A 21,596-nucleotide genomic window follows, 5' to 3' on the forward strand; every position below is an offset into this window, starting at 1 on the left:
AGACAAAATTAGAGTATGGCAGTAATTTAGCTAAAAATGTAAAAACAGATAGCAAGAAGTTTCTGCAAATATTTAAAAAAAAAGAGTATCCAAAGTGAGTGCGATTGGTGACTGCATTGTAGGTAACATGGAAATGGTAGAAGAAATGAACAAATATTTTGCTTTCAGCTTCATTATGGAGGATACAAAAAAAATCTGTCTATGGCTGTAAATCTGGAAGTGGAGTAAAGAGGAACTTAGTGAAATAACAATCACTAGGGATGTGAAACTAAACAAACTAATGGAACTTTGGCTGGCAAGTCTCTGAATCCAGATGAATTTCATCCTAGAGTCTGTTCAAGTGGTGAATAATAAGGTAGAACAATGTGTTAATTTTCCAAAATTCCTTAGATTCTGAAAAGGTTTTCCATCAGTCTGGAAAGTAACAAATATCAGTCTTGCATTCAAGAAGAGAGGAAAGTACAAAACCATCGTCCAGTTAGCTTGATATCTGTCATGAGGGAGGTCTTGAAATCTATCATTTAAAAGATTAAAGCTGAGGACTTAGAAAAACTCAAGGACATTGAGAAAAGTCACTAGAACCCAAAATATTAACTCTGCTCTTTCTCCACAAACGCTCCAGACCTGTCCAGTTTTTGTAGCAATTTCTGATTTTGTTTGATTTCCATTGTCTACAGTTGTTTGGCTTTTTTTATTTGGGAAGAGTCAGCATGGTTTCATTATGCTTAATGTACTTGGAAGGAGCAAAATATGCTGTGGATAAAGGTGAGCCTATAGACATATTGCACTTGATTTCTGGAAAGCTTTTCGAAAGGTATCACATCAAAGATTATGAATAAAAATATGTTATGCTTCAATTATGCAGCACATTAGTGATACCACATCTCAAATAGTGTGTACATTTTTGGACTCCTTACATAAGGAAAGATGAAATTGGCTTATTTCCTCTGGAGTTATTGAAGAGTGAGGTATAACATTATTGGAGTGCATAAGATCCTCAACAGCCTTGACAAGATGAACATAAGAAGGATGTTTCCTCTTACGGGTGAGTTCAGAGTCAGCTGCAATGTTTTAAAATTAAGACAGAGAAAAGGAGAATTATTTTTCTCTGGAAGATGACTTTGGAACTTTCTACTTATTGAAGCATTGGAACCAGGATCATTGAGGATTTTCAAGGCAGAACTAGATAGATTGTTAGGCAAGGGAGTCAAAGGTTATCCAGGGTAGTCGGGAATCTAGAATTGACATATAAACCTATTAACCATGACCTAACTGGATGGAGGAGTAGGCTTCAGGAGCTGAATGTCTACATCTGGTCCTAATCCACGTGTTCGTATATAACATGATGCAAGTCTCTGAGCAACAGAAATAACTGATAGAATCCTAAAATGGAAACACAAGCTAGAAAGATAATTCTACTGTGTCCAGAAGAGAATTTAATTAGATTAAGGAAAAAACCCATCATGACATGAGTGATACAGAACTGTGGAACACTTCGCCTACTGTCACAGCTCTGGAATATTCTATATTGGATTCTGAGAAGTCAGCAACTAGCTCAGCTATGGCTGTGGTAATATTTGTAAATATATGATGGATGCATAGGTTTTGATAATCACAAATGGGAATTTTGTCAACATTATCAAGGAAACAGAACAACTAACAAGTCATACTAGGTTATGGGTAAAATGCTGGAAAATAAGAATAGAATAATTATGTGGTTGTTTTTGATCAGTGCAAATTCAATCAGCTGAAGGACCTTTTTGCATGTTGTCCACCTCTATGACTCACAATTCAGCAATAAATTATCACTCAGTACTTTTACAGGTTTGTCAACATGCTTTATACTTAAGGCCCTAGAATCTTTTAACCAGATTTTAAGCTACATGGCTGAGATAAACAGTCAAACCTGGTAGATGTTACTTGGTCTGTTAATATCACAAGGCCTGCATCTCATGTTTCAGGAGTGTCAAGGTGAGATACTTTTCTGCCAAGATTCAATCCAATATTCCAACAATTATCAGTCAGGGTGTTGGATAATGTTCATTTATATTTGTTTAATAAAATGCTGTGGTGGAAGTTAGGAAATTCTAAAAATTGTACACACACACACACAAATTCCATTACGTAGTTTCTAATTTCAAGCTTTATTTACACCAAGCGTTTGCTTCAAAATCCTAGCAGGTTTCAAAACCGTTGGTTTCAACCAGATAATTGTCCTTGATAATAGCTTTTGGAAAAGTCCAACTATGTACACTTAGCATATGCAGTTTATTAAATTTCCCATTGCAAAGACTATGGATCAACATGACATGAAGGAAAACAATGTGTTCTCTTGCGCTGAGACTATTCCAGGTCGTCTTATTCCCAAAAACAGATTTGAAAGAATTACAAGCATGATTTCTCAATTTTATAGGCTTATTGGTTAATAAATGCAATGATTATAAATTACAAAAAAAAAAGAACATTCAGGGAAAATATCTCAAGATTAAGCAGACCCAGTGTATAGAACCAAAGCTGTGACCTTTCATCAGTCCTCTGCAAACTTACGAGATATAATAGGTCTTAACCAAGGACTAGATGGGACACAGTGAATTCTTTGATAAGGTGCAAAGATAAAGAAAGATTGACTGACATAAGAGTTGTCCTCGCGGGTCAAAGGGAATAGTGATGGAGCAAGAAAAGAAACAAAAGATAAGCTTTGAATAGATAAACTGCTAACTGAAATAAAAACAAAAAACAAAAACAAAGAAACAAAAAAGGGACAGAGTATATGGTCTGAAATATGTGAACTGAAATTTGAGTCCAGAAGGCTATAAAGTGTCTAAACAAAAATGGAGGTGGCGGTTCTGAAGCTGAAGTTGGGCCTCACTGGAACAGTAGAGTAGACCAGGGGCAGAAATGTCAGTACAAAAGCAAAGGCATGAATTAAAATGACAGAACAATACTGCTTCATGATCAAGGATAAACTGTTCACTAAAAACATTAATCAGCACCCATAATTGCATTTTTTACTTGAGGGCTAGTTCTCAACAAAGGATATTCTAACCATTTTAACTGATGTTGTAGCTTCAGTTAGAGAAGTTGGTCATTAATAATTTTTGATCTTAAAATATTTCAAGAAAAAACCTTGATTACTGAGTAATGTCGTAAATTAGTAATCCTCAATACACCAAAATATCCTGTCCAACCCAGCTGGACTCCAGGATCCTCCCTCCTTAATATTATTTGAAGCCTTCCTCAGTATTCCAAAGTTTCTAGTTCACATTTTCAGTGTTCTGATCACAGAGCTCTAACTATTGCTTCCGATTCCAGGGAAATATTCCCAATGATCTGTTCATCCCCTGTTCAGCATTCTCAGTTTGAAGAGGCCCCCTCCTAGTGCTCTCAAAAGGGACCTTCTAAAAGATTGTTAAACGCCAAATACATTTACGTACTCCCAAGATTTAAAATTAAATAAAAACCTGCATAAGTATGATTTATGAATTGATTCCATGAATTGAAAGAACACAATTTTGCCAATTTGAGAGGCTATTGTTTGTTGGATTATTCTATCAGGCTTTTAAATCATATAAGCCATTGTGAAAGTATTAATATATGAAACCCATTGATAGGAAAATACACATTGGTGGCCCTCAAATTTCACCAAATATATCTGGGTTTCAACTAAAACATCCCCAAATTTTGCTGGAACTCTACTGGTTTAATTTTGGATATTTTTAATCAACCTGTTCAGACATGCCATGACACACTTCTGGATCAGATGGGACTTGAACCCAGCCTTGTGGCCCAGAAACAGGGACAAACCACTGTATCACAAGAACCCTCAATGATTTAGGCTTACATTCTTTCCTTACCTAAAGCAGACACTATCACTTGAAAATGATCAGACACTGCAATCTATAAGCCTGAAAGAGGATATACTGATATCTGACAAGTTTGGTCAGCAACTAGTATATACTTAGAGCCTTTTATGTCCACAGCAGAAATCCAGTTTACTTTTTCTCCATGGTCAATACTGAGTTTTGGCAAAATGGAATTTGCTTTATTTTCTTTACAGATTTTTGCACCACGGTCACTTCTTCCAACCCCAAGGCCCTTCTTAAAAGTGGAGCTAGCTGATTTTTTCCCTAATGATTTTAAAGGACCTTTGACATCAGTTTTGATTTGCTCACTGACGTCCCATAGCATGACCTTTGCATCATTCCCTCCTGAAATCAGCCAATATGGATGAGAAAGAGAGTTCAGAAAATGAACCTGGGAAACACCTAAACTGTGACCACGGAACCCATATTCCAACTCAAATCTTGTTCCAGTCACTCTGAATAACCGTATCTTGCCATCTTCAGCCCCACAGGCAAATATGTTGCCACAACTGGCAACTGTTGTGAAGTGGGCCAGTGGTGGATTGAAAAGTTGACACCCTGCTCCCTGCTGCATTTCTTCCATCTCTTCTTGTACCAGGTCCTGAAGATTCACAGTCCAAAGAGGGCGGGTTTTCTGCAAGTTCCACAGCATCACCTTTCGAACACAGCAAGCAAAACAATTGGATTAAGCATCCTTGCAATTTATCAGTCAAGAGTGAACAAACTGCTGGGTGTTAAAGAAAAAGACTGGTTACCTAGGATCTTTGGGATGACATTAAGTTATCATTATTCCCTTACAAAGGAATAAAAACTGAATTGGTATTTCTTTACTCTCTAGTTGATTATGCACAATAATATCATAACCTACCACAGATGCAGAAAATATTCTTGACAGAATATCTACTCTATAGATATTGAGTCACATAGATCAGAAGTTACAAGTTGCCTTCCTGAACTGCCATTAGCTTACTGATTTGAGTTTGTGGCAGTAGTTTTGATGCTAAGATTGTTATTAGGTCCACAAGTTTGGAAGATGTAGAGTTGTACAATTGAAGGTTTTTGATAATTCAACTAAGCATAATAATAACATTTGCAGAGATTTCACTCCACCAGAGTATGGTTTCATGGAATTTAAAACTCTAAGCAAGCTTTGAAAGTTTGTTCTTAATTATAGTACATTGCTAAGTAAAAACGTATTTTAAAAAATCTTATATAGGATATGCACTCCAGGCCCATAAAAAGAAAACAATGGTCAGTAGTTACAATTACTCATGATTTTGTGTCAACATTTACCATTGTTAATAAGGAGAAATTACTTCCAGTGGTAGAAAACACATTTCAAATGATTAGCTAAAGAACCACAGGTGGAAGAATTCTTGATTTTTTTAAGCAGAATTATGATGACATGGAAAGTACCACCTAAAAAAGGTTGCACAAATAAGTTCAACAATAAATTTGAATGGGGAGGTAGGTAAACACTCATAAGTGGAAGCATTTGAAAGGTATCTCTTTCAAAAAAAAAATAAGCACAGTCACAAAAAACCAAATAGCCTCCATTTTGTTGCATAATGCTATGATTAATTGTAGAATTTTACTGCTGGGTCAATGTTCAGTGTGTGGATCTTTATATTGATTCCATAAACAAGTTGACCAATCTGAACACCTTTTGGATGAAAGCAAAACACTGCATTTAGTAGGAATCTGAAATGTACAGAGAATGCAGAAGAAACTCACCTAAAATTAAGTTAATCCACTTGAATATACCATCGTACAAATAATGGAAAATGTCAGGACAGGGTCTATTTTTGTCGTTTTAAATAAAAGTTGTCCTAAAAATTTAAGAAACCATTTCAATAATAATGGAAATTAAATTCAATGCAAGATGGAATGACTTATGAACTCTGCTTTAAGGAGTATTAATGCGATGTTCAACTCGTGGTCCTCAAACATTGGCAGTCCCACTAGAGCTAATTGCAATTTATTCAGTTTGTGAAGACTAGATTTAGTACTACTACCTTCCTGATGAATACATTTATCACTTTGACATCTATACAGGTTAACAAAACAAGGATTAAACTTCACACATGGTTTCCAAAAAAAAAATCACAGCTAAAGACAACAAAAAAAGGTTACTAATTTAAGATATATTATGCTGATGGTCAGCAACACAGGAGAATGACACCATCACCAAAGACAGTCTCCTTTATGAAACAAAAACAGAAATTACTGGAGAAACTAAGCAGGTCTGGTAGTGAATGCAGTCAGAAAGAATTAACTTTTTCAGTTTTCAATTCACAATAAAAATTAAAAAATTGCAGAGCTCTTAAAGGTGGATATAGGAGAACCCTGTTCAAGTTGCTCATTAAAAATCATTTTTATTTAATTTTTTTCGGTCATGTCCCGAATATGTCTTTCCCAGTTGCACATGTATGCAAAGCATCGACAAACTATTTGCCTAGCAGTTAAATGCAATTGTTTAACATGTCTTGAAGCAGAATAATGAGCAGCCAATACAGTATTGCTAGAGTATGTAAGCTACCCCCTACAACACTGAGAACAACCCAAGATAATGATGACAAAATCAGAGTGCACTAAAGTGCACAAAATGTCACACCTTTAAATGTTAGCAGCAGGATGAGTTGGAGAATATGGAAGTACTTTTGGCTTCTGAAATCAAAGATCAAAACCAGTGCTATGGAAATTTAAGCTTGATGAGGATCCAAGGAAAAGCTGTTTAAGACAATGCCAGATGAGCAGGGAGAGGGTTCTCAATCACAAAGTTTCAATGTTAGTGGTGGATGATGCAATTGTTTCAATAAGTGTTTTTGTTTGACAATATTACAATATCTAGCAAAGCAACTGGTGCTACTACAGAAGAAGCTGATGAGTTCCCTCCACAGTTAAAAAAATGGCAGTAAAACAAATCTTCAATGTTAATGAGATGGGACTTTTTTAAAAACAATATACACTTCACAAGTAGAGGGGACAGCACCGAGATTTACAGTTTCCAATTCTTCTGCTACCGGGTGTTTTAGGGTTAAGTCCTTGGTGGTCTCCCAAAGTGATACAGCACAGCCATTGAGGGGTTAATCCAAGGAGCATTTACAAATCATTTGGTGTACAAATAAGGCATGGGAGCAGAAGTAATCCATTCAGTCCCTCAATGAGATCAAATAATCAGACACTCTTCAACTCCACTTTCCTGTCTTTTCCCCAAACCCTTGATTCCCTTAATGATTAAAAATCTGACTATCTCAGCCTTGAATATTCTTAATAACCCTGCCTCAACAGCCCTCTGTGGTAAAGAATTCCTCAGATTCACAAATCTCAGAAGAAATTCTTCTTCTGTCTTTTTAGCACAAGTTCTTATTCTGAGATTACAGCCATCGCCCTAGATTTTCTCACAAGAGGAAACAGCTTTCTGCATCTTTTCCTATCAAACCTCCTAAACTTGTATGTTTCAATAAAGTTACCTCCCAATCTTCTACGTTTTGATGAGTATAGGTGGAACATACTCCATCTTGTCTCAAAAGGCAGTTCTTCCACACCTGGTATCAAATAAAGTTTGAATAATGAGAGCACTTAGATTTTTTTCTCTCTATGCCATCCCATTCTAGAGGGCTTATGATGGCAGACAAAATTTTTCCTTCAATATATTGCTTCTATTGGATAATCCTGTCAAATTGAAGTATCTCAAAGTGTAAAGATACTTTTAATGTTTTTAATGATTTACTTGATACAGCTCATGTTTTAGTGAATGATAGTAGCATTCAAAGCTGACCCCCTCCACTTTACCTTCACCAACTCATGAAGGTAACAGATGGAGAGAATGGGTTTGTCAAGGAATTATGATGTGGTTCACCATCCTCTAAGGCATCGAAAATACTGTTGATTCTTGCAGTCAAGACATGTCATTGTGTTTGATGAGTGTGTGGTGGGGATTGTGGGCCAAGTGCGTCAGTAGCAAAAAAGAAAATTTCCAATAGTTTTCTAACTTATGAAAGAGAAGGGATAGAAATCTTCACAAAATGATATAGCACTGTGCCAGAATAAACAAAGGGATCAATTATGACATGAACTAGAGATTTCCTCAAAGGGATTTTCAAACATATCAAAAATCTGCAGAAACTGCTTGCAATGAAAATGGGAGTATGTGTCTATGACTCTAAGATTCACTTGGGAACGTACCAGTGTGAAAAGACTTGGTCCTTCCAAACAACACCTATATATTCAACACAGACTTGAGATTGATAAATCCAATGCACAGTCATTTCAGAACCCATCAAGCTCTAACAGAAGCAAGTCAACATCGAACACGAGAGACTGCTTGAGAAAGACTGGTGAATGGTGCTTAATTTGAGCTTATAAAACAAATCTTTGAATATAACAAAAACTGTATAAGTTATTTCTGCTTTGGATGCAAAGTGCTGTGCATGTTATGACACAGTATTTCATTTTTTAAGATCGTTTCCGGGCAGGAAATGTCCTCGGGGCATAATCTTGGCTTTAATAATGATTTTCAAATCACAAATTTCAGAAATGCAATCACAACTTTAAATGAGGACTTCTTGCCACAGGAAGAAAGAAATTGGATTAATGAAGTACTTTTAAAGAACAATCACTGTTGTACTTTAAGAAAACACAGCAGTCCATTTACAGATAGCAAGGTCCCACAAGCATCAACGAGATAATGACCGTTCAGTCAGTTCTTTCATGATGCTGGCTTGAACAGTGCAGCAGATATTCCTGCTCTTCCCCAAATAGTGCCTTGGCACTGTTTACAACCACCCGAGAGGACGTGACTTTGTTTAATACCTAATCCGAAAGATAGGACCTCAAGAGTGTAGCACTCCCTTAGCAATGCATCGCGCAGTGGTTCTCTAAATTATATGCTCATAGCCTTCAGATACAAGAGGTGACAGTGCTACCACCAAGACAAAGATGTCCGGTACAGGATTTTGAAGAGTGTTTATATTGGGTTAGTCAAAAATATTGGTAAAGCAATCCCTTAGACCAGTTGTTTTTGCAAAAACAAGATAGAGGACCAAAGGGATCTCGGGTTAAATATATAAAACATTAAAGTAGCAACATGGTTTTAATAAAGCATTGGAATTCATTTCTAGATGAATGCAATTCAAAAGCATATTAGTTCCTTAACTATTTAGAATTTTGGTTACATTGCAACTAGAGCCAACAACAGATTTTACTTGGGAATCTACATGGCATACACATGTTGGGATAAACAAACAAGCATTGGCCTCTTCTCACAATTTCTTGATCTGTGTCAGAACAGGATTGCAGGCCTGACCCAATGCAGAGCACTTTAGCCAACAATCTGATAAAGGAGCCAAGATAACCGAAAACTCTCTGTCTCTTCAGTATATTTTTGACCAATTACTTGGTTATGAAGCAGTAGTTCTGAAGCCAAAGAGGACCAATTACATTATCACAACTGGATGTTTGGTCTCACAAAGGACCTCGGCTTCACATTTCTTTTCTCTATAATCTAATCAATGATATCAACACAATATTGATGGTGCAAAAATCTTCTGAATACAGAGGCATCCAACATATTTTCTTTTTTCCTAAGAACTTGTATTGAAGAATTTGTACGTAGACACCTTATACCTAAGATGGTGCTGAAAGTAGCAACTTGTAAACTTTTCACTGTATTCATTTGACAATAAAGCTAATTCAATTGAATTCAACAATAGAACAAAGAGCAGTGAAGATTGAGTAGGGACATGGTTAAGATGTGTAAAATTATAAGGGACGTAGAGAGTAGAGGGAAAGAAATTGCTCTCCTTAATGCAGGGGGCAATAGGTAAAGGGCAGAAAGTTTAGGTGAGATGCAAGGAATGTAAGGGTGGTAGACGCACAAACCCTCACAACAAGCATTCAGGTGTGTACTTGCAATATCAAGACATACAAAGGTCAGTGCTGGGAAATGGAATTAGAATAGGTGGCGGTTTTTGATTGTGCAGACAATGGGACGAAGGACTTTTTTCTGTGCTGTAGACCTCTATTATTCTGTGTGAGCCTTTAGACCAAGCTATTGCACTATCTGCTGTTGAACAGTTAATACTGGGTGTTTGCAAACTGAAGCATCTATCAACTCACCAACTGAAATCAAAGAATTATTTCTCTGGATATAGAATCTATTATTTTCAAACTCTGCCATGCCAAAGAAAATTGCTTAACACAACTTAGGAAATAATTTCTGATCTTGTATTCTGAAAACATGCTTGAAAATGATATACTAAACATCCAGCCATTTCCCTTTCAAATTCCAGTTATGTGGCCACACAAGCAAAATATTTAAGATACCATATGTACCTGCATATCTAATCCACAGGAAAGTAAACTCTGTGGCCTTTGAGGTCGGAAGGTCACACAGGAACAAATATTTGAATGTCTCTGTAAAGAGCGGCTGACCTTCTTGCTTGCCAACTCTATGACTTTTATTGACCCAGAATCATCTGCAGCAGCGAGATGGCTGCCTGTTTCATTAACAGACAAGCAGTTTATCTCATCCTCGTTCACATGGAAGCAATCAGAGGGTTCCTCAAAAGCCCGAATGTCTAATACACTGACTGTTTCACTGTGAGATGCATACAGGATATTGGAATGATTGTGTGAGAATGACACACATGTTACAGCGTCACCGCCTCCTAAATTCAGATGGCCGATTGCACCACCTTGGCTGTTCCAGATTGTAAGCGCTCCTTTCTCTGCTCCTGATGCCACAAGGCCTTCACTGTTAACATCCAGGCACAGTACTGGATTTAAATCCCCTGCAGTCCACTTTGTCACCATAATTCCTACAAGAAAAAGTGTAAATAACATAAAAAGGGCCAAGATTTCCCCTCCCTTTAATGTTTATAAATTAAATATTCAGATAGTTGAATATTTTTCTTTTCTTTTTTTCAGTACAAGGACACTGGGCAACACCAGACAAGGGTCAAGTTGTTGCTATTAATTAGTAAGGATGCATCTGTATCCCATCTAATCAGATCCAGCAAACTAGTTATCTTCTCTCCTCAATGTGGGTGACAAATTCCCAGATCAAGTGCTGCCTCTATCACCTACTCACTTCCACAAACTATTCTCCTTTACCTATGCCCATTTTTAACTTTTCCCATTCATTTACCATCCGTTCCTGCTCTCTGTACTTGCTCCTCACTCTCCCTCCAAATGAAAAGGCCATTAGGCCTTGAACCAGTTAGATCATGGTTGATCTTCTCCCTCAATGTCACCTTCTTCTGCTCTCTCTACATATCTTAATTAGTTTCCAGAAATTGTGAATGATTGACTGTCTTCAGCACTCGGAGGTACAGAATTAAAAAGATTCACTGATTTCCGAGTTAGGAAATGCCTCCTTATCGCAGTCTTAAATGACCTACTCCTTATCTGAGATGATGCTCCCTGGTTCTAGACCCAAGAGTCAGAAGAAATGCTTTGTCTACCTTATCACAGCCTGAAATAATTTATAAACTTCAATGTCTAAGTTCTTATTCTTCAGAGGTCTAGAGAATACAGGCCCAGTATTTTCAATCTCTCCTCGCAAAAGAATCTCACCATAACAGAGATTAAACTGGGGAACCTCCACTGCACTCCCTCTATGGTAAGTTTATCCCCTCTTGGATTAGGAGACCAAAGCTGTACACAATAATCCAGTAGCAGTCTCACTAGGACTTTACATTTTATATGAAACGTTACTCAATTGGCCTCATAATTAACAGCAGTATATCATTTGCCTTCCTGATTGATTGTTGCACCTGCATGCTATCTTTTAGTGAAATATCAGAAAGGCAGCCCAGGTCCTTAATATTTCCTAATCTCTCATCACTAACAAATACTTTCTTTTTCTGTTTTTTGCCCTACCTAAATGGATAACAGTACTTATTCACACTGTATTCCATCCACCACATTCATATACATTCACTAAACTTGTCCACGTCCATTAAGTCTCCTTGCATCTTCCTGACAATTTACAATCTCACATAGTTTTGCCACCAGCAAATATGGAAATATTACAACTTCTAACCAATTCTCAATTGAATATTCATATTAGTATATACCCCCAATCTCTAATTGTGTTTACTAGCTTCCTATATAAGACACAATGAAAAGCCTTCTGAAACACCCCACATACATGTCCAAGCTCTCCTTGGAACTCCTTGCATCTGAACTCCTGAGCTGCACGTAGACCAAACAAGGTGTCTCCTCCACCTGCCACAGCAGCCTGGCATGGAGGCCTCCTGGCCTGATGTGGTAACCTCCCCAGTGGCCTTATATGGCCACCCGGTCTCAAGGGGATTCTTGAAGCAATATCTTGGCGTCATGAACCCTACAATCAAGCCTGGCGCACCCCTTGAGCCAAGACCTGGTGTGGACAGGGGGGGGGGGGGGGGGGTTGGTGCCAGTGTGGACTGGGTTGGAAGACCCTCATACTGTAGCTGTAGCAGCCATACCTAGGGACTTTTACCTAAGATGGCTCTGTAAATGGGGACTTACACACCTCATACTGTACTCATTTGAGTGCATGCGCCAGTAAAGCAAATTCGAATTCTTTATCTGTGCAATCAATTAAGTCTTCAAAGATCTGCAACAAGTTTGTTTAAAATGATGTCCCCCTCAAGCTGCAAATCTGGATGCCTGACATTTCTGGGAGATTTTCTATGTGAAGATAAGCGCAAGTGGTTATTTTAGCCTCTGCCATTTTCCCATTCTCCATGTTAAATTTTTCTGCCTACATTTGCAATGGATCCACATTTGTTTTTCCACACCAATGTTTTCCTTTTCATCTGCCTAAAGTAACTTCAGTTTCTGGGTCATTCTTTGCTGGGTTTTAAACCTATCCCCTGCACTTCCTCTCAAACGGCAACCACCCCCTCTCTCTCTCAAAACCAACCCTAACCACTCTCCTCCCCCTCATTATTATTTTTAACATCGGCCTACCCTCTGTTCCCCCCCTCCCCTCCCCCTTCATTCACCGACCCGAACTTGTCACCACAAAACCGGGTGGGCCCTACCTCCAAACCCCCGCCCCCGAACCTCTCTCTCTCTCAGTCACTCCCCGCGGGAAGGCGCGCGCCTGGCCCTGTCTCACGTCGCTCACCAACGGTCCCCGCACGCGGCCCCGCCATGCGCGCGCCTGGCCCTGTCTCACGTCGCTCACCAACGGTCCCCGCACGCGGCCCCGCCATGCGCGCGCCTGGCCCTGTCTCACGTCGCTCACCAACGGTCCCCGCACGCGGCCCAGCCATGCGCGCGCGCCACGCAGCCCCGCCCCCACAAGCCGCCGCGGCTGTCCGCAACCTTCACCCTCCCCCACCCGACCCACCTCCTGCCGCCCCTCTGCTCCTCCCCGCACCGCCTCCGGTTCTCTCTACATCCCACTTCTCCTAGCTCCTCTCACCCCTTCCCACCTCCCTTTTTCCCCCCCTCTCCACTCCTCCTCCAACCCCTCCCCTGCCCGCTCCCTCCTCTCTCCCCCTCCCCCTCCCCCACTTCTCCCTCCACAACCGTCTCCCACTACCTCCCAGCTCTCCCGCCTGCTTCACCCCCTCCCATCCCTCCTGCCACCCTCCCCCAATCCTGTCTCCCTCCCTCCCTACTCCCTCCTCTTCCTCTCTACTCTCCCTTCCTCCCCCATCCCACTCCCCATCCCACTCCCCCCATCCTTCCCCCATCCTCCCTTTCCCCATCCCACTCCCCCCATCCTTCCCCTTCCCCATCCCCATCCCACTCCCCCTTCCCCATCCTCCCCTTCCCCCTCCTCCCCTTCCCCCTTCCCCCTCCTCCCCTTCCCCCTTCCCCCTCCTCCCCTTCCCCCTTCCCCCTTCCCCCTCCTCCCCTTCCCCCTTCCCCCTCCCCCCTCCTCCCCTTCCCCCTTCCCCCTCCTCCCCTTCCCCCTTCCCCCTCCTCCCCTTCCCCCTTCCCCCTCCTCCCCTTCCCCATCCTCCCCTTCCCCCATCCTCCCTTTCCCCATCCCACTCCCCCCATCCTTCCCCTTCCCCCATCCTTCCCCTTCCCCCATCCTTCCCCTTCCCCCATCCTTCCCCTTCCCCTTCCCCCCATCCTTCCCCTTCCCCTTCCCCCCATCCTTCCCCTTCCCCCCATCCTTCCCCTTCCCCCCATCCTTCCCCTTCCCCCCATCCTTCCCCTTCCCCTTCCCCCCATCCTTCCCCTTCCCCTTCCCCCCATCCTTCCCCTTCCCCCCATCCTTCCCCTTCCCCCCATCCTTCCCCTTCCCCCCATCCTTCCCCTTCCCCTTCCCCCCATCCTTCCCCTTCCCCTTCCCCACCCCACTCCCCCTTCCCCATCCCACTCCCCCCATCCTTACATTGTTTGTTATGGTCTACAAGTGACTCCAGTCCCACACCAATGTGGTTGAATCTTAACTGCCCTTGGGGCATTTAAGGATGGGCAGTAAATGCTGCCTAGGCAAAAGTGAGGACTGCAGGTGCTGGAAACCAGAGTTTAGATTAGAGTGGTGCTGGAAAAGCACAGCAGGTCAGGCAGCATCCGAGGAGTAACTGTTGCTTGGTCGGCAGTGCTCTTAGGAGAAAGTTAGGACTGCAGATGCTGGAGATCAAAGTTGAATAGTGTGGTGCTGGAAAACCACAGCTTCTGTTCCTTGAATGCTGCCTGACTGGCAGTGCTTTTCCAGCACCACACTCTTCGACAGCAATGCCCTATCCCATGAATGAATAAAGGAAAAAAATATAAATGTTTCTCTCTTTCTAACAGAGAAAAATGCCTACTGTCCTTTAACGGATGTAACTCATTATCTACTTACATATTTTTTAATGCAGAAAATGAGGTTAACTTGTGCAATTCATGATGTAATTTGGTTTTGTTTTAGGCAACAACATTTCTGCAGACTTGTCAGTGCCTAAATGTTAGTAGCATGTTGAATCTGACGCACTTACTCTCTTTTATTTTCAAGTTTCTGGAGTTTAAAAAAAAACACAAAAATCAGCTTGACGTGGTACCATTATTCCTGCTGAATGGTTCAAGCTTGATCCCAAGCCTGATTACGAGTGACATCTTGGTGCTGAGAAGAAGCTGCTTTCTGCCTTCCTTCAGAAGTTAGGCTTAATGCTGGCGTAGTCCTCCAATTCAAGTAGGTCGAAATGATCCTATGGCATTATTTGAATATGAGAAAGGATTTTCTTGCATCATCACCGACATTTTTCTTTTCAATCAACATCACTAAGTATAATGGCATATTTGCAGCACATAAACAGTCTGCTTGAGTGGCTGTGCTCATTTTGGCATTTATATTTTCTATAACTGTCCTCACTCCCTTCATCTAATGTTAATTCTTTTCTCCCTCATATGTTTATTGTAGTTATGTTGCCATAGTCTTATCAGACTGTAGGGGCTGCTCTCTTATTAGTGAGAAGTAACTGGTGGTGATTTAACCAGACCTCAGGTGAGGGAAGAGATTGAAAAGGGGAGTCTCTCATGGTAACCTCCAGCCAGTGATGGGAATTGAACTCATGCTGTTGGTATCACATGGCTCTGTAAACCAACAATCCAGCCAACTGAGCTAAACTGGTTTCCATATGTTTATCTATATTCACCTTAAATACTTTGATGCTGTTCATCCAACCTGGGGCAGTAACTTCCAAATTCTAACCACTAGGCAATTATTGTGTATGGAAGCCGGTTGTGTACAAATTGACCGTACTATTGTTGGAATCCATTGAGGACTGTGCAAGGTGTTATATAAAAGAAAATCGTCTCCCAGCCCAACTGCTTGTTCTGTGGCGCTGTGGAGTCCGTGGACCATGTCTATATTGGGTGTGGGCGTTTGCACTCCCTTTTTGATTTCCTCAAAAACCTTCTCCTCTGCTTTTGGCTGCACTTCAGTCCCACGCTCCTGATCTTCGGGCACCCGGTACGGAGGAGGGAGGGCAGGTCCGAAGACCACCTCGTGGGTCTGCTCCTGGGCCTGGCCAAACTGGCCATCAACAGGTCCAGGCAGCGGGCCGTGGAGGGGGTCGTTAGGGCCGACTGCCTGCCCCTCTTCCGGGGTTACGTTAGAGCCCGGGTGTCCTTGGAGAAGGAGCACGCGGTGTCCACCGACACCCTGGAGTCGTTCAGGGAGAGGTGGGCGCCGCAGGGAGTGGAGTGCATCATTTCTCCCTCCAACTCTATTTTGATTTAGTCCCTACCCTCCCCTTCACTGTTTTGCTCACACAGCATTGCCCTGTGGTTTGAAGGGCAGTGCTTGTCACTGGCCACTCGGGTGTCTTTCCTATCTTCCTGGTGGTGGAAACTGAATAAAGATTCGTGCACTTTGTGTCTTTCACTGTGTCTCACACCTGCACACACACACCATGGGTGCTGGGGATAAAGATAAGCACTACCGCACTTAGGTGGTAGTGTGGGGGTTAACAAAAAAAAAGAGAAAATAAAAAAATAAGCAGGAGTGCCTAAAGATTCGTGCACTTTGTGTCAAAAAAAAAAAAAAAAAAGAAAATCGTCTCCCAGCCCAACTGCTTGTTCTGTGGCGCTGTGGAGTCCGTGGACCATGTCTATATTGGGTGTGGGCGTTTGCACTCCCTTTTTGATTTCCTCAAAAACCTTCTCCTCTGCTTTTGGCTGCACTTCAGTCCCACGCTCCTGATCTTCGGGCACCCGGTACGGAGGAGGGAGGGCAGGTCCGAGGACCTCCTCGTGGGTCTGCTCCTGGGCCTGGCCAAACTGGCCATCAACAGGTCCAGGCAGCGGGCCGTGGAGGGGGTCGTTAGGGCCGACTGCCTGCCCCTCTTCCGGGGTTACGTTAGAGCCCGGGTGTCCTTGGAGAAGGAGCACGCGGTGTCCACCGACACCCTGGAGTCGTTCAGGGAGAGGTGGGCGCCGCAGGGAGTGGAGTGCGTCATTTCTCCCTCCAACTCCATTTTGATTTAGTCCCTACCCTCCCCTTCACTGTTTTGCTCACACAGCATTGCCCTGTGGTTTGAAGGGCAGTGCTTGTCACTGGCCACTCGGGTGTTTTTCATATCTTCCTGGTGGTGGAAATTGAATAAAGATTTGTGCACTTTGTGTCTTTCACTGTGTCGCACATCTACACACACGCACACACACCATGGGTGCTGGGGAATAAAAATAAGCACTACCGCACTTAGGCAAAAAAAAAAGAAAAAAAAAAAAATAACCAGGACATTCGGCCCGGGTGTCCAAAAAAAAAGAAAAAAGAAAAAAAAAAAAAAAAAAATCGTCTCCCAGCCCAACTGCTTGTTCTGTGGCGCTGTGGAGTCCGTGGACCATGTCTATATTGGGTGTGGGCGTTTGCACTCCCTTTTTGATTTCCTCAAAAACCTTCTCCTCTGCTTTTGGCTGCACTTCAGTCCCACGCTCCTGATCTTCGGGCACCCGGTACGGAGGAGGGAGGGCAGGTCCGAGGACCTCCTCGTGGGTCTGCTCCTGGGCCTGGCCAAACTGGCCATCAACAGGTCCAGGCAGCGGGCCGTGGAGGGGGTCGTTAGGGCCGACTGCCTGCCCCTCTTCCGGGGTTACGTTAGAGCCCGGGTGTCCTTGGAGAAGGAGCACGCGGGTGTCCACTGACACCCTGGAGTTGTGACTGGCCACTTGAGTGTTTCCTTCCCTTTGGAGACTGGATCATTCTGTGACTGTGCGAGGACTGTTCCTGTTGCTGCTTGGGGCCTGCCTCCCTGCTGCTGCCTGGGACTTTGGAGAGGCCTGCCTCTGCTGCTGCTGCCTGAGGCCTGCCTCTGCCTTCGCTGCCTGGGACTCGCCTTGGGGCCCCTCCCCAGGACCTCCACCACCACCACTGCTGCTGCTGTTGTCTGAGGCCTACCTCCACCACTGCTGCCTGGGACTCGCCTTGGGGGGCCTTCCCCAACAGGTCTGCCTCCACCACAGCTGCAACCGAGGAACTGCCCAAAAAAAAAAAAAAAAAAAGAAAAAAAAAAGATTTAAGCAGGACCCCGGGGTTACGTTAGAGCCCGGGTGTCCTTGGAGAAGGAGCACGCGGGTGTCCACTGACACCCTGGAGTTGTGACTGGCCACTTGAGTGTTTCCTTCCCTTCTGGAGAAATTGGACCATCTTGTGACCGTGCGAGGACTGTTCCTGTTGCTGCTTGGGGCCTGCCTCCCTGCTGCTGCCTGGGACTTTGGAGAGGCCTGCCTCTGCTGCTGCTGCCTGAGGCCTGCCTCTGCCTTCGCTGCCTGGGACTCGCCTTGGGGCTCCTCCCCAGGACCTCCACCACCACCACCGCTGCTGCTGTTGTCTGAGGCCTGCCTTTCACCACCGCTGCCAGGGACTCGATTTTGGGGGCTGCCTGGGACTTGCCTTGGGGGCCTTCCCCAACAGGTCTGCCTCCACCACAGCTGCAACCGAGGAACTGCCCAGGACTTGTCGGAGGCCTACTTTCCACCACTGCTGTTGCCTGAGGCCTGCCTCTGCCTTCGCTGCCTGGGACTTGCCTTGGGGCCCCTCCCCAGGACCTCCACCACCACCACCACTGCTGCTGTGGCCTGAGGAGAGGCCTGCCTCTACTGCTGCTGCTGCCCGGGGCCTGCCTCCGCCTTTGCTGCCTGGGACTCGCCTTGGGGCCCCTCCCCAGGACCTCCACCACCACTACCACTGCTGCTGTGGCCTGAGGAGAGGCCTGCCTCTACTGCTGCTGCTGCCCGGGGCCTGCCTCCGCCCTTGCTGCCTGGGACTCGCCTTGGGGCCCCTCCCCAGGACCTCCACCACCACCACTGCTGCTGCTGTGGCCTGAGGAGAGGCCTGCCTCTACTGCTGCTGCTGCCCGGGGCCTGCCTCCGCCTTTGCTGCCTGGGACTCGCCTTGGGGCCCCTCCCCAGGGCCTCCACCACCACCACTGCTGCTGCTGTGGCCTGAGGAGAGGCCTGCCTCTACTGCTGCTGCCCGGGGCCTGCCTCCGCCTTTGCTGCCTGGGACTCGCCTTGGGGCCCCTCCCCAGGACCTCTACCACCACCGCTGCTGCTGTTGCCTGAGGCCTACCTCCACCACTGCTGCCTTGGGCTCGGTTTTGGGGCTGCCTGGGACTTTCCTTGGGGACCCTCCCCAACAGGCCTGCCCCCCACTGCTGTGACTGGAGGAACTGCCTGGGACTTGCCGGAGGCCTGCCTTCCACCACTGCTGTTGCCTGAGGCCTGCCTCTACATCTGCTGCCTGGGACTCGATTTTGGGGCTGCCTGGGACTTGCCTTGGGGACCCTCCCCAACAGGTCTGCCCCACACCGCTGCGACCGAGGGCCTACCTGGGACTCGCCTGAGGCCTGCCTCCACCGCTGTTGTCGCCTGAGGCAGGTCTCCACCGTCGCTGCCTGGGACCCTCCCTGCGACCTCCACCACTGCCGCTGCCAGAGTCCCGACTCCACCACCGGCAGCAGAGGATGGCGAGCCCGAAGGTCGCGGGACCCAGCCGCACCTACGCTGGGGTAGCCGCTGCCTTAGGATCGGCTGGCCCAGCCCCGGCTGCAAACCACACCCCCTTCAGGCACCTGACCAAACGCCTGGGGGTCAAGGCCTATCCCCACCCCAATATGACCATCGAGGCCTGCAGCAAGGCTATGGCTAGTGTGGTCGGCCCACTGGCCATAGTCGCTGCGGCCCGGATGTACGGGAAGGCTGTATTTTTCCTGAAGACCGAGCAGGCGGTCCACCTGGCCGTGGAGAGGGGGCTCGCTGTGGGCGGGACACATTTGCCCGTCGACCCTCTGGAGGTCACGGCCCAGAGGGTCGTGATCTCCAACGTCCCGCCCTTTATTGCCAGCGAGCTCCTTCTCCCCCACCTCACCACCTTGGGGGAGATCCGGTCAGGGATCCAGCCGCTCCTGCTCGGTCTGAAGGACCCCGCCCTCCGTCACGTCTACTCCTTCCGTCGCCAGGTGTTTATTTGCCTGGCCCGGGAGGAGGTCACGGAGGGCTCGTTTACCCTCCTCCACGAGGGCGCGGCCTACCGCGCCTTCTGGACGGCGGACGGCGTGCGGTGCCACCTGTGCCGCGAGGTGGGGCACATTAGAAGAAACTGCCCCACCCAGAAGGCCGCCCAGCCCTCGCCAACGGCTGACGGTGGTGCCGCCGCGCCCACTCCCCCTCCCCCAAAGTCAACACCACAGGCCCCGGCACCGGAGCCTGAGCCGGAGGCTTCCGATCCTCCAGCCTCCGGCAGGGAGGGGGGTGAGCGTCCAGCCGGCCGGAAGGCGCTCAGGAAGGCGCGACGCGTCAGGCCCGCCCACGGGGAGACCACCCTATCCCCATCCCCGACACCCAGCCCACGACCTGCCCCGCCCCGGCACGACGATGCCCCTGCGGCCGTGCCAGCGTCGCCCCGGCGCGGGAACCCTGACCCCCAAACCCCCGGACCCGTACCCGACCCTGACCCCACGTCTACCCCCTGCCCCGATGGAGAAACCCCTGGGGCTGCGACGCCTGCCCCAGGCCCTGCAACACCAGGCCCCGGGGACCCCGAGCCCGAGCCCGAGCCCTGCCCCGCCCAGCCACACCCTGGCACTAACCTGGGGGGGACCACTGCTGCCCAATCTCCCGCAGCCACCGTGTCTCCAGGCCCCGGAGAGGGAACTGGGCCCCTGCCCCGCCCGCTATCACCTGATAAACCAGGGGCGGGGCAGGAAGTGACACGGCTGACCCTCCCCACCCTGGCCACGCCCCCTGCCTTCCCCCAGCCAATCGTATTCCGGGAAAGGCTGGGGGGAGGGGCCTCAGGCCCCATGACCACCAAGGCGGGCGGGGAGGGGAAGGCCCATAAATCCCCCCCTGTCTCTCTGGGGAAGAGGGGCTGGCCCTTGGAGGGGAGAGACTGTCCTGCAGCGCGCCGGTGGCGCTGCCCCTCTCCAGGGGATGGGCCCACAGGACCCACCAACGATCCCGCACCGCGGCCTGACCTGCCCAAACCCCCAGGGGCTACGGCAGGGCTTCCTGCTGCTTCGACTCCACTGGCCCCTGGGGGGGACTTTGACAACCACGAGGGCCGCGGTGCGGGCGACGACAAAGGACCCTTTACTGGGTCGCCGAGCGGCGGAGGGGAGGTAGGTGTTATCCCCGCTCCTCCCTCCCAGACTGTTTTTCCGGGAGCCTTGGCCCTGGGGGACGATCTTTTCCTGGGGGATGACCTTTTCCCCGAGGAGCCAGGCGTCCCGGTGTCGGGAGGAGAGCGGGGCCCCGAGCCTCCGCCGCCCGACGACCCGAACTCGGGGCGTTCCGGGACGGGGTGCGCCGAGGAAGGTACCGCCGGTGACCCTGGGGGTGGGGTCGCCGGGGGTTCGAGGCCTGTTGGCGGCGCCGGACCAGCCCCCATCCTCTCGGTGGGGGAGGGGTCGGCGACCGAGGGTGACCTCCCGGAGGAGGGTTCGGGATCGGTGGCGGACACCGGGGACGACGCGGACTCCGTCTGCAGTGACGTTTTTGAGTCCCAGGTGCCCCCCGCCGATCTCCCCCTCATCCCCCTCGAGGAACTCCGGGAATTTGTCGAGGAAACTCGAGGTCGCCGGGATAGAGCCCAACTGGCGCTGGAGCTCTTATGAAAAAGTTTATTGGTCGGCCCACGCTGCTCGCCAGGCGCCTGGGCTCGACGTCAACGAGCGAAAGCGAGTCAGGAACTTCCTGGGGGCACTCCTGGTGAGGGCGAGGGACTCCTGTGCCCCTCCCTCGTCCTCCCAGTAATTGTATTTGTTTTTAACTGTACTGGTGGTGGTAGCACAA

General features: G+C 46.9%; 1 protein-coding gene across 9 annotated transcripts; it reads right to left on the reverse strand.

The window, feature by feature from the left end:
- Nucleotides 1–2,115: 2,115 nt before the first annotated feature.
- Nucleotides 2,116–13,234, reverse strand: wdr53 (WD repeat domain 53). Of its 9 annotated transcripts, none has more exons than XM_072572986.1 (3): nucleotides 13,210–13,234; nucleotides 10,200–10,684; nucleotides 2,116–4,518 (listed from the first exon to the last, which is right to left on the reverse strand). In XM_072572986.1, exons 2-3 carry the CDS (start codon nucleotides 10,677–10,679, stop codon nucleotides 3,898–3,900), a joined length of 1,101 nt encoding a protein of 366 aa, XP_072429087.1. In that variant the 5' UTR covers nucleotides 10,680–10,684; nucleotides 13,210–13,234; the 3' UTR covers nucleotides 2,116–3,897. The 9 variants fall into 9 exon arrangements, with proteins under 9 accessions (XP_072429087.1, XP_072429082.1, XP_072429081.1 ...); XM_072572981.1 differs by lacking the exon at nucleotides 13,210–13,234 and adding an exon at nucleotides 13,105–13,144; XM_072572980.1 differs by lacking the exon at nucleotides 13,210–13,234 and adding an exon at nucleotides 12,985–13,086.
- Nucleotides 13,235–21,596: the final 8,362 nt, after the last annotated feature.

Source organism: Chiloscyllium punctatum, chromosome 6 (assembly GCF_047496795.1).
Source record: "Chiloscyllium punctatum isolate Juve2018m chromosome 6, sChiPun1.3, whole genome shotgun sequence".
Taxonomy (NCBI): Eukaryota; Metazoa; Chordata; class Chondrichthyes; order Orectolobiformes; family Hemiscylliidae; genus Chiloscyllium; species Chiloscyllium punctatum.

Coding starts and splice junctions, on each gene's coding strand:
- wdr53 (XM_072572980.1), bottom strand. CDS start 13,072: ATGGCGGGGCCGCGTGCGGGGACCGTTGGTGAGCGACGTGAGACAGGG. Junction 10,685..12,984: donor GCCGCGTGCGGGGACCGTTG/GTGAGCGACGTG, acceptor TTTTTCTTGTAG/GAATTATGGTGACAAAGTGG. Junction 4,519..10,199: donor CCTGTGGATTAGATATGCAG/GTACATATGGTA, acceptor TGTGTTCGAAAG/GTGATGCTGTGGAACTTGCA.